The sequence below is a fragment of the Mauremys mutica genome, chromosome 12, assembly GCF_020497125.1.
Source record: "Mauremys mutica isolate MM-2020 ecotype Southern chromosome 12, ASM2049712v1, whole genome shotgun sequence".
In the NCBI taxonomy this organism is placed as follows: domain Eukaryota; kingdom Metazoa; phylum Chordata; order Testudines; family Geoemydidae; genus Mauremys; species Mauremys mutica.
In genome coordinates this window covers 3,603,958-3,615,161 of record NC_059083.1, presented here as the reverse complement: position 1 = coordinate 3,615,161, position 11,204 = coordinate 3,603,958, and the positions used below count along the sequence as shown (strand labels likewise).

The window sequence follows — 11,204 nt, the reverse complement described above, 5'->3', positions numbered from 1 at the left end:
GTGGGGCCCCCCAAGATGGACCTATCCGGGGGATCCGGGTATCTGTGCCTGCAAGACCTGTGTTGGACTGTGTTCCTGTCGTCTAAATAAACCTTCTGCTTTACTGGCTGGCTGAGAGTCCTGATGAATCTGCAGGGAGTGCGGGGGTGCAGGACCTGACTCCCCCACACTCCGTGACACCAGTGGAGAACCAGTGTTGATTGGATGGGGGTGGAGTGGGGGCAGGCGGGGCGGGGGTTTGGGAGGAGGGGTGCAGTGGAGGCACGGCCGGGGCAGAGGGGGGTGTCCCAGGCCCTGCACCCCACTAGGGGCGGCCCTCGGCACGGTGCTGAACTCTGGCAGCTCTGATCTGGGGGGGCCGTGTCCTGGAGCTGGTGCCAAAGAACTTCCAATTTTGACCCCAGTTTCTATAGAGACGCTTGCGTCCTGCTTAGCTGCACCTTAACCAGCCATTGTACTCAAGCCTCACAAAATGATCCTTTGACCAACCCTAACATATTGCAGAGCAATTCTCTGCCCAGCCAGACCCCTCCGCCGGAGCCGATTTAAACTGGCAGAATTAATTCCGCAGCAACAGGAACAATGACAGAGACCAGACAGGTAAACACTAGAGACGTGGAGACCGTACAGGAAAAACAGGAAAGAGGTAGAGATTTCACAATCACAACCGTTGGTAAGTGACTTCTGGCCAGACAGACGCCATCACACAACGTTTTCATTAACCAGCTTGAGATCTGTTTCCGTATCTGGTGATGATGGATCCTATTAGTACGGGAGCCTTCTTAACCCCCGATGTCTCTCCCTGTCTCTCTCGCTGTGCTAATGTGGCTGCAGAAAATGGCCTCAGACCTTACAGCTGGGGGCTGGGAGCCAGGACGCCTGGGTTCTATCCCTGGCACTGGGAGGGGAGTGGGGCCTAGTGCAGGGGTGGGCAAACTTTTTGGCCCGAGGGCCACAGCTGGGTATGGAAATTGTCTGGCGGGTGGGCCATGAATGCTCACGAAATCGGGGGTTAGGATGCGGGAGGGGTGAGGGCTCCAGCTGGGGGGGGGGTGGGTTCTGGGGTGGGGCCACAAATGAGGAGTTCAGGGTGCGGAAGGGGGCTCTGGGCTGGGGCAGGGGATTGGGGTGCAGGTGGGGAGGGGGTGGGCTCTGGGGTGCCAGAGGATGCGACTGAGGGGTTTGGAGAGAGGGAGGGGGATCAGGGCTGCAGCAGGGGGTTGGAGCATGGGGAGGGGATCAGGGGTGCAGGCTCCAGGCAGCGCTTACCTCAAGCAGCTCCCGGAAGCAGCGGCATGTCCTCTCTCCGGTTCCTACGCGGAGGCGCAGCCAGGAGGCTCTGCGTGCTGCCCCGTCCACAGGCACCGCCCCTGCAGCTCCCAATGGCCGCAGTTGCTGGCCAATGGGAGCTTCAGGAGCAGTGCTGGGGGCGGGGGCAGCGTGCGGAGCCCCCAGCTGGCCCTACACGTAGGAGCCGGAGGGAGGACATGCCGCCGCTTCTGGGAGCCGCGCGGGGCCACGGCACACACTCCCCGGCAGGAGCTCGAAGGCCGGATTAAAATGTCTGAAGAGCCACATGCGGCCCCGGGCCGTAGTTTGCCCACCCTGGTCTAGTGGGTTAGAGCAGGGGGGCTGGGAGCCAGGCTTCTTCGGCCACCAAACTGCCTGCCCCCCTCCCCTCCCCCCGGCGTGGGCCCTGCCTCCACACCAGGGGATGGGGGGCCAGGGGGATGAGAGCAGGGCCCCATTCTGTCTCAGGCCCTTTCCCACCCTTCCCGACCCCCCAGTTCGGCCCAAGGTGAAAGTTTCCCCCATGAAATTGGGGTCCCACCCCCACTTGCTGGTTTGCTCCGTGACGGGGTTTTACCCCGGGGGGGGATCGAGATCAAGTGGCTGAAGAACGGGCAGGAGCAGACGGCCGGGGTGGTGTCCACGGAGCTGCTCCAGAACGGAGACTGGACCTTCCAGATCCTGGTGGTGCTGGAGACGAGTCCCGCCCCTGACTAGACCCACTCCCCTCCCAGTGCCAGGGATAGAACCCAGGCGTCCTGGCTCCCACGCCCCCCCCTTTGTGTACGTAGCTGGGCCTGACCCCTGCACCCAGGCCTGGCTCCTACAGCCCCGGGGGGGCCCGCTGGGCAGCCCCTCCCTGAAGGGTGTATTGACCAGCACAGGCCAGCGCCGGCTCCCTGCGGCTCCTGGATCCCAGCGATCCCACGGCGCCCCCAAGTGTCCAACGTGCCCCGAACGTCCCAGAGGGAGGAGAATCCCACCCCCCACCCCGGGCCCCAATCTCCCAGGGCCCCGATCCAGTCCTGCCCTCGGGGCCCTCAGCTCTGGAGCCGGGCACAGACCCAGCCCTGAGTTCCATGTCCCCCGGAGAGGGGCCGATCCCCACGCCCGGGCCGGTGCCACCCTCTGAGGCTCTGGACTCCCCTGGTCTAAGGTCCTGGCAGCCCCTGGAAGGAGAGAGCAGAGGGGATGGATTAGGGGGTGCAATGGCCCCCCCCACCCCCACCCCAGAGAGGGGAGGACTCACCTGCGTCTCCTCCGCCACAGCACCACGGCCACGGCGGCTACAGCCAGAACCCCCAGGGTGATGCCCACGGCCAGGCCGGGGCCCCAGGGCCTGCTCTGCTCTGTAAAACAGGGGGGGCCGGGCTGGGACCGGGGACACTCTACAGAGCTCTCCCCACCCCGTCCCATTCGCACTCCCCTCAGCCCCCGCCCTGCTCCCGCATCCCAGTCCTGTCCCGTCCCCCTCAGCTCCTGCATCCTGCTCCCCCTGCTCCATGGCCCAACTCTCCCTTCTGCCTCCCTGCGCCCCAGTCCCGCTGCCTGGGCCCACCCCCGTCCCACTCAGGACGTGCAGGAAAAGCCCCCAGAGACCGCGACCGCCCCCCCCGCCCCCGGGGACGTGCACCTACCCCAGGGGATCAGCAGGCTCTGGCCCCCCAGGCTGCTGTGCTGCACCCGGCAGGCGTAGCTGTGCCCGGCGCCCGGCTCCACGCCCAGGTTGCTGCGCAGCTGGTAGGTCAGGTCCGCGTTGGGCAGGATCCCGCTGGAGTTCAGCCACCAGCCCGGCACCACCTCCTCCCCGTCCTGCAGCCAGGCCACGCGGACGGGCCGGGGGTAGAAACCGGTGACCCGGCAAACCAGCAGTACCGGCGCGGGGGGCCCGGCTGGGGGAGGCACTCGGGCAAACACCACGGCGACCGGCCGCTCTGAGACAGGAGGAGAGAGACGGGGCGGGGGAGAGGGGACGATTCAGCCTGAGCCTCAGGGACTCACTAGCCAAGCCCAGCTCCGCTCCCCGGGGTCAGGCGTTGGCCCCGCTGTCCTGGCCAGACCCCAATTCTGCCCCCTGCATTACCAGTGGTGACAGAACCCCCTTCACTTCCTGTCCTAAACGGCGCTGCGGTGCGGCTGTGAAATCGCTACTGTGCTCCACCCCAGCTATAGCTGCATTTGTACACCAGGCAAGGGTCGCTATACAAACAGCCTCCTGCCACACCCCAGAGGTGGCTGCATCTCAGCGAGCGGGGAGTGGTGACCAGCCTCACCTTGCCTCTCCAGAGACTCTCTCCCGTGCTGGACAAACGTATTGAGCAGATAGATGCAAGTTATTCTAAAAAAAAACTGGAGCCTGGTGGACGCGCTCTTATCCCAGTTGAGAAGGTCCCGGGCGTAGAGCGCCCGCTTGTCCCGCGACCGAGCGACCCAGGTGCCCGTGTCCACGTCGAAGCTCACGACGTCCTCGCCGTTCTCCGCGGCGTCATAGAATCCCCTCGAGGTGCCGTTGGGGTGCAGCTCGCAGCCGAGGGAGGCCTGGGTAACAAAGGGGTCTGGAACGGGAAGGGCAGGGGGACGAGGACGGGGTCCGGAGGTTACCGGGGGGCAGAAATAGAGACCGGGCAGTAAAGGTGCCTGACAGGTGCAATGAGGACGTTTGGCCACAAGATGGCGGCAGGATTGTGGGGCGGCCCCGGCTGGAGTTAAGGGTATGCTGCAATTTGTGTAAAATTGGTTGTTCGAAGGGCTCTGAGGCTCACGGGCATAGTCCGACTGGCTCGAAAATCGCTGTGTTACGTCGGGGCCTGAGGCAGAGCTTGTGGTGCAAATTGGGGGTCTCTTGGTCGCGGGGTTGCTGAGATACGGACCCCCCCAAATGAGCTGCTTTCCAAGGCGCAGGGTACGTGTCAGGAAAGACCAGGAGCCTCGGCTCAGGGAGTGGGACACGGGGCCTTTCCCCCTAGGAAGTGCAGCTACAATCTGCCCCAGACCTGGCTGGAGACTGGGACACGGGTGTTTCCCCTCTGGGGGACGCCGGCTCCGATTAGCCCAAGGGCCAGGGACTGGGTGTGTCGCCCCCAATGACACACTCAGTGGCTGTGGTGAGTGTGTCAGTGCTCAGCACCCCGGGTTTGGGGGCGGGGATCCCCTCAGACCGCTCCATACTCACAGCCCATTCCCTGCTGCTGGGCTATTCTGGTCACGGTGAGGAGGAAGTCGGCCAGGTAGCGATGGATCAGCAGCTCCAGGTCCTGCCACTGCTTCGGGGTCAGGCCCTGCCGGGCCCAGGGCTGCAGGAAGCGGATCTCGCAGGTGCCGCAGGCCAGGGAGTGGGTCTCCAGGTCGCCCAGCAGGGTCTTCCCCTGTATGTGCGCAGAGCTGGCGTCCTGGAACCGGGAGGTGAGGAGCACCCGGAGGGGGACGGTCCCTGGCGGGAGAGGGGGGGAGGCTGCCGGGCAGGAAGTAAGAGAAAACAAATGGAGAACAAAGCGGGTGGGGAGAGATTAACGAGTCTGCTGGGCTCCAGCGTCTCCCTGCTGACCCCTAACCTGCCCCCCTCCTCCTTCACCCCCGCAAGGGTCACTAGCCCCGTGTGGGGCTCCCCTCCCCCCGGCCCTGGCTTTACACCATCCCCACCCCACTCCAGCAGCAAAAAGGGCAGGGGGGGTCCCCACTTACCGGCCAGGGCCCCCCATGCCCAGGGGAGGAGCAGCAGAGGGAGCAGCATCCTGGCAGGGAAGGGGGATCCGGGCTCTGGCGGGCGTCAGGGCAGCGGGACGAGGGACCCAGAGTCGCTCATTTCTCTCGGCTCTGCCCCAGGGCACATGCGACTCTGCCAACTTCTCCCTGTCTGTGTCTGCGCAGACCTGTCCTGGCAGCTGCCAGCCCTGAGCCAATCAGGCAGGGTGAGCCGGGGAGCGGGGGCAGCGCGGGAGGGGGGTCCCGGCAGCCAGGTCAGAACCAGGCCCTGTCCCAGGGTCAGTGTGTGTGAGACCCCCCCCCCATCTCCTCCAGCCTGGGTACCGCTGCCCCCCTGCAGCCCAGACCCTAGCGCCGCCCTGGGGCCACGGGGAGCCCTGACTGCCCGGGCAGAGCCCCCTGCTGCCCCCCCCACCCCCCACAGCCCGGCCCCTAGCACCGCCCTGGGGCCACGGGGAGCCCTGACTGCCCGGGCAGAGCCCCCTGCTGCCCCCCCCTGCAGCCCAGCCCCTAGCGCCGCCCTGGGGCCATGGGGAGCCCTGACTGCCCGGGCAGAGCCCCCTGCTGCCCCCCCCTGCAGCCCAGCCCCTAGCGCCGCCCTGGGGCAAAGTCCTGCTCCTCACCCCGCTGAGGGCCCCCCCCATGCAGCAGCAGCAGCCCCAGCCCTTGCACCCCGAACTTGGAGAGGGGGGAGTTTGAGTGGGGGGAAGACAGTGCTGGGCTGTGGACAGGCTGGGTTGTTATTGTAGGGTTGCTGGGGAGTGCTGGGCTGTGGACAGGCTGGGTTGTTATTGTAGGGTTGCTGGGCAGCGCTGGGGGTGTGGACAGGCTGGGTTGTTATTGTAGGGTTGCTGGGGAGCGCTGGGCTGTGGACAGGCTGGGTTGTTATTGTAGGGTTGCTGGGGAGCGCTGGGCTGTGGAGAGGCTGGGTTGTTATTGTAGGGTTGCTGGGCAGCGCTGGGCTGTGGACAGGCTGGGTTGTTATTGTAGGGTTGCTGGGCAGCGCTGGGGGTGTGGACAGGCTGGGTTGTTATTGTAGGGTTGCTGGGGAGCGCTGGGCTGTGGACAGGCTGGGTTGTTATTGTAGGGTTGCTGGGGAGCGCTGGGCTGTGGAGAGGCTGGGTTGTTATTGTAGGGTTGCTGGGGAGCGCTGGGCTGTGGACAGGCTGGGTTGTTATTGTAGGGTTGCTGGGCAGGCTGGGCTGTGGACAGGCTGGGTTGTTATTGTAGGGTTGCTGGGCAGCGCTGGGCCGTGGACAGGCTGGGTTGTTATTGTAGGGTTGCTGGGCAGCGCTGGGCTGTGGACAGGCTGGGTTGTTATTATAGGGTTGCTGGGGAGCGCTGGGCCGTGGACAGGCTGGGTTGTTATTGTAGGGTTGCTGGGGAGCGCTGGGCCATGGACAGGCTGGGTTGTTATTGTAGGGTTGCTGGGGAGCGCTGGGGCTGTGGACAGGCTGGGTTGTTATTGTAGGGTTGCTGGGGAGCGCTGGGCTGTGGACAGGCTGGGTTGTTATTGTAGGGTTGCTGGGCAGAGCTGGGGCTGTGGACAGGCTGGGTTGTTATTGTAGGGTTGCTGGGGAGCGCTGGGGCTGTGTACAGGCTGGGTTGTTATTGTAGGGTTGCTGGGGAGCGCTGGGCCGTGGACAGGCTGGGTTGTTATTGTAGGGTTGCTGGGCAGGCTGGGCTGTGGACAGGCTGGGTTGTTATTGTAGGGTTGCTGGGCAGCGCTGGGCCGTGGACAGGCTGGGTTGTTATTGTAGGGTTGCTGGGGAGCACTGGGCTGTGGACAGGCTGGGTTGTTATTGTAGGGTTGCTGGGCAGGCTGGGCTGTGGACAGGCTGGGTTGTTATTGTAGGGTTGCTGGGGAGCGCTGGGGCTGTGGACAGGCTGGGTTGTTATTGTAGGGTTGCTGGGCAGCGCTGGGGCTGTGGACAGGCTGGGTTGTTATTGTAGGGTTGCTGGGGAGCGCTGGGCTGTGGACAGGCTGGGTTGTTATTGTAGGGTTGCTGGGCAGGCTGGGCTGTGGACAGGCTGGGTTGTTATTGTAGGGTTGCTGGGGAGCGCTGGGGCTGTGGACAGGCTGGGTTGTTATTGTAGGGTTGCTGGGCAGCGCTGGGGCTGTGGACAGGCTGGGTTGTTATTGTAGGGTTGCTGGGCAGCGCTGGGCCGTGGACAGGCTGGGTTGTTATTGTAGGGTTGCTGGGGAGCGCTGGGCTGTGGACAGGTTGGGTTGTTATTGTAGGGTTGCTGGGGAGCGCTGGGGCTGTGGACAGGCTGGGTTGTTATTGTAGGGTAGCTGGGGAGCGCTGGGGCTGTGGACAGGCTGGGTTGTTATTGTAGGGTTGCTGGGGAGCGCTGGGCTGTGGACAGGTTGGGTTGTTATTGTAGGGTTGCTGGGCAGCGCTGGGCTGTGGACAGGCTGGGTTGTTATTGTAGGGCTGCTGGGCAGCGCTGGGCTGTGGACAGGCTGGGTTGTTATTGTAGGGTTGCTGGGCAGCGCTGGGCTGTGGACAGGCTGGGTTGTTATTGTAGGGTTGCTGGGGAGCTCTGGACTGTGGACAGGCTGGGTTGTTATTGTAGGGTTGCTGGGGGAGTGCTGGGCTGTGAACAGGCTGGGTTGTTATTGTAGGGTAGCTCCTCGTTGGTGGGCTGTGGAGAGGGTGGGTTGTTATTGTAGGGTTGCTGGGGAGCGTTGGGGCTGCGCAGGGGCTGGGTTGTTATTGTAGGGTTGCTGGGGGGCACTGGGCTGTCTCACACTGGTCTCATGATAACAGAGACATGCAATGACTATGCCTGGTTGGTTACGGGTGCAAATTGAGGACCCCATATCAGGTGCGGCTGTTCTGGGGGCGGGGGGCCTCACTGTGCAGGGGGGGCCCCTGCTTGCTTTCCCCCACTTGGCCCCGGAGGAGACTTTGCTTTTCCAGAGAGAATCTCCCCCAAATTCATCCTCCGGGTGTTGGGCTCTTCCATAAACCCTGTTGCCAACTTAGCAACGTTCTCACTGGAGTTAGTGACTTTTCGGTTTCGCTAGCGAGGAATTAAGTGTCCAGGTGACACGGGACAGAGCCAGCGACTCTCCCTGCCAATTACAGGGGCAGAGAGCGGCCTCGCCCGTTTGTCTCGTCACGAAATCGTTCCCCAGCAGCTCAGGAGCGCTGATGAAACCCATTGCTCTGTGGCGCTGCATCCCCTCCGGCTGCTCGGGCAGGACGGCCGGGGCTGGGGCCGACTCCCGCTCCTGGGGGCCGGAGAAGGGGGGCTCAGCCTCGACTCCCGGGGTGGGGAGGGGGTGAAAAGCCAGAGCTAACGGCAGGAGAGGCTGGAAGAGGGGAGGCCACAGCTGCCCTCAGAGGGAAAGTTATGATCTTCCCCTTAGTAAAACCACCCGTGACCCCAGCAGGCGCCGCGCCCTGGTGAGGGTGAGGCAGGAAAACCTTTGTCAGCAGAGCTCTGAGCCCGTGGCCACTGGAATGTTACCGATCAAATCCCGCTCCCGGCCGGCCTGTCTAGTTGGGTGAGTCGTCGGGTCTCTGCTGGGCCACCCCCGGGACCGGCTCGTGCTCCCCTGCCGGGCCGAGGGCACTGCCAGCTGCTGAGCCCCAAGCAGCCGCCGTGCTGGGCGCCCCTCTGCGGCCAGATAGTCTGGGCAGCTCCATTGGCGTCTCTCAGCTGGTAGGGGCAAAGGGCAAAGGGTTTCTGGCTGGCCTGGCTACCTGAGGCAGGGCTGGGGTCCCCCCACGTCTCAGCCTGGCATTCGCTGCCCCTCCAGCCTCCCTTCGGGGCTCCGCTCCCGGGCGGCGCGGCCCACAGGCCCTTGGCCCCAGCGGGGGTGAGCTGCCCCAGGCAGAGGGAACCTGCTTCCCCCGGAGCAGATGCTGCCTTGAGAAAGGCTCAGCGGAAATCGCTCCGCGCTGCCCAGGAGAGGCCGTTTGGTCTCCCCAGCCATAGCAAAGGTTATTCTCTGTGCTGATCAAATCCCCCCAGCGGGTCACCCCTCCCCTAAATCCTCGGGCTCGGCTCCCAGCCAGCAGCCCCCCAGAGCGTCCCTGCGATCGCCAGGGCTTTGCTGCCAGCGCTGGCTCTGCACTCGCTGAAGTTCCCGTCGATTCTCGCCGTGGCCCGTGCGCCGCGCGCCTTGTCTGCCGGCGGGGGGGGGGGGGGGGGTTCAGCCGTTTGGGGAGGAAGGAGGTTGGGAGGGCGGGAAGGGATCAGCTGCGAGCTGCGCGTTTCTAGACACTCCAGTGACTGCCGGCCTGGTAGCAAACATCCCGAGCAGGGACCTTGGCTTCTGCATGAGATTCACTGCGGGGAAGCCGGAGCCCGGGACGAAACCCCGTGCAGGGCCTGGCCGGCATTGCTGCGGCTGTCGGGCTCAGCGGCCGGCGGCGACGCTCCGGTAATGCTCGGCTGAACGCGGCACATGTTGTTTAGTGACATTTTGATGCCGCTTTGAATGTCTAAATAGCGACATCCGGTGACGTTTCAGGCGTCTCTGGCGACTTGCTGCCATGTGGAGTTGGCAGCTCTCAGCACCAGCCCCGGGACAACGCCCGTCGCTCTGGGGATGGGCCCCCCCAGGCCAGGGGCCAGTCAGCACCGGGGCTGGGCAGCGTCACCAGTCGCCAGGCAGAGCCGGCCCCAGCCGGGCTCGGTTCCCTACTTCTCCCTCGCAGGGCCTGGGGTGGGGCTGCAGGACTCGCCATGGCCCCATTGCGGCCCCAGAGCAGCCGGGATGACGCTGGAGAGTGGCCAGCGCAGGGCAGCCGCCCCGTAGCAGGACCCAGCAAAGTGCCTGGGCTGCTCCGTCTGCCTGGCCTCCTGCCCCCAACCCCTTGCTGCCGGGGGGAGATGGGGAGGGGGGCGGGGGGGGGGTCTCTGTAGATTTAGTCCCAGTGAAAGGCTCAGGGCCGGCGTCTCAGGGAAAAGATCTGAGCTCCCCCTTCCCACGGGCCTGCCCCCTGCCCCCCAGGCACCCCCCAGAGCGGGGGTTCAGTCCCCATGGCCCTGCCCCCTGCCCCCAGGCACCCCCCAGAGCGGGGGCTCAGTCTCCATGGCCCTGAGCCCTGCCCCCCAGGCACCCCCCCAGAGCGGGGGCTCAGTCCCCATGGCCCTGCCCCCTGCCCCCCAGGCACCCCCCAGAGCGGGGGCTCAGTCCCCATGGCCCTGCCCCCTGCCCCCCAGGCACCCCCCAGAGCGGGGGCTCAGTCCCCATGGCCCTGCCCCCTGCCCCCCAGGCACCCCCCACAGCGGGGGCTCAGTCCCCTTGGCCCTGAGCCCTGCCCCCCAGGCCCCCCCCAGAGCGGGGGCTCAGTCCCCATGGCCCTGAGCCCTGCCCCCCAGGCACCCCATGGCCCTGAGCCCTGCCCCCAGGCCCCCCCAGAGCGGGGGCTCAGTCTCCCTGGCCCTGCCCCCTGCCCCCCAGGCACCCCCCAGAGCGGGGGCTCAGTCTCCGTGGCCCTGAGCCCTGCCCCCCAGGCACCCCCCAGAGCGGGGGTTCAGTCTCCGTGGCCCTGAGCCCTGCCCCCCAGGCCCCCCACCAGAGCGGGGGCTCAGTCTCCGTGGCCCTGAGCCCTGCCCCCCAGGCCCCCCACCAGAGCGGGGGTTCAGTCTCCGTGGCCCTGAGCCCTGCCCCCCAGGCACCCCCCAGAGCGGGGGCTCAGTCTCCGTGGCCCTGAGCCCTGCCCCCCAGGCACCCCCCAGAGTGGGGGCTCAGTCTCCATGGGTCAGGCACAGCTCGGCCTCCCAGCTGCTCCCACCATCGATCTCCCCAAGGGGCTTCTCTGCCCCCCAGTCTCTGAGCCCCTCCCCCTCTCTGCTGCCTTCACCCCCCACCCCGTGGGGCAGGGCCGGGCCAGTGTCCCCGCGGCCCAGCTGGGGGGGGAGGCCCACAGGAGTCAGTGGCTGGCCCAGGGTCACACACAGTCTGTGGCAGGGCCGGGAATGACCCCTGGGATCCCGGCTCATACGCCAGCCCCTGAGCTCCCGGGTTATCTCCGCTCTGGACCCCTCTGTGGCCCCTGGACCCCTTGGCCCAGCCTTGGCCCTGGGTCTGGGAGGGCCCCTGTGGAGTGTCACCCCCCCCCCCGCCCCGGGTCCCCCGGCCTCCTTGGGACAAACCTCGGCCCCACTAGCCCCCCGGCCTCACACTGCGAGTCCCCCCGGGCTGGGCACCCCCGAGAGACGTGTACCCCAAAGGGGGCGATGCCCCC

General features: G+C 65.9%; 1 protein-coding gene across 1 annotated transcript; it reads right to left on the bottom strand.

Moving 5' to 3' along the window:
• Window positions 1-2,101: 2,101 nt before the first annotated feature.
• Window positions 2,102-5,111, bottom strand: LOC123345440 (antigen-presenting glycoprotein CD1d-like). The gene is made up of 6 exons (XM_044982319.1): window positions 4,972-5,111; window positions 4,463-4,741; window positions 3,564-3,845; window positions 2,928-3,224; window positions 2,540-2,639; window positions 2,102-2,459 (listed from the first exon to the last, which is right to left on the bottom strand). The coding sequence occupies exons 1-6, from the start codon at window positions 5,018-5,020 to the stop codon at window positions 2,114-2,116; spliced, it is 1,353 nt and encodes a 450-aa protein (XP_044838254.1). The 5' UTR covers window positions 5,021-5,111; the 3' UTR covers window positions 2,102-2,113.
• Window positions 5,112-11,204: the final 6,093 nt, after the last annotated feature.

Coding starts and splice junctions, on each gene's coding strand:
- LOC123345440 (XM_044982319.1), bottom strand. CDS start 5,020: ATGCTGCTCCCTCTGCTGCTCCTCCCCTGGGCATGGGGGGCCCTGGCC. Junction 4,742..4,971: donor GGCATGGGGGGCCCTGGCCG/GTAAGTGGGGAC, acceptor CCTGCCCGGCAG/CCTCCCCCCCTCTCCCGCCA. Junction 2,460..2,539: donor CTGTGGCGGAGGAGACGCAG/GTGAGTCCTCCC, acceptor CTCTCCTTCCAG/GGGCTGCCAGGACCTTAGAC.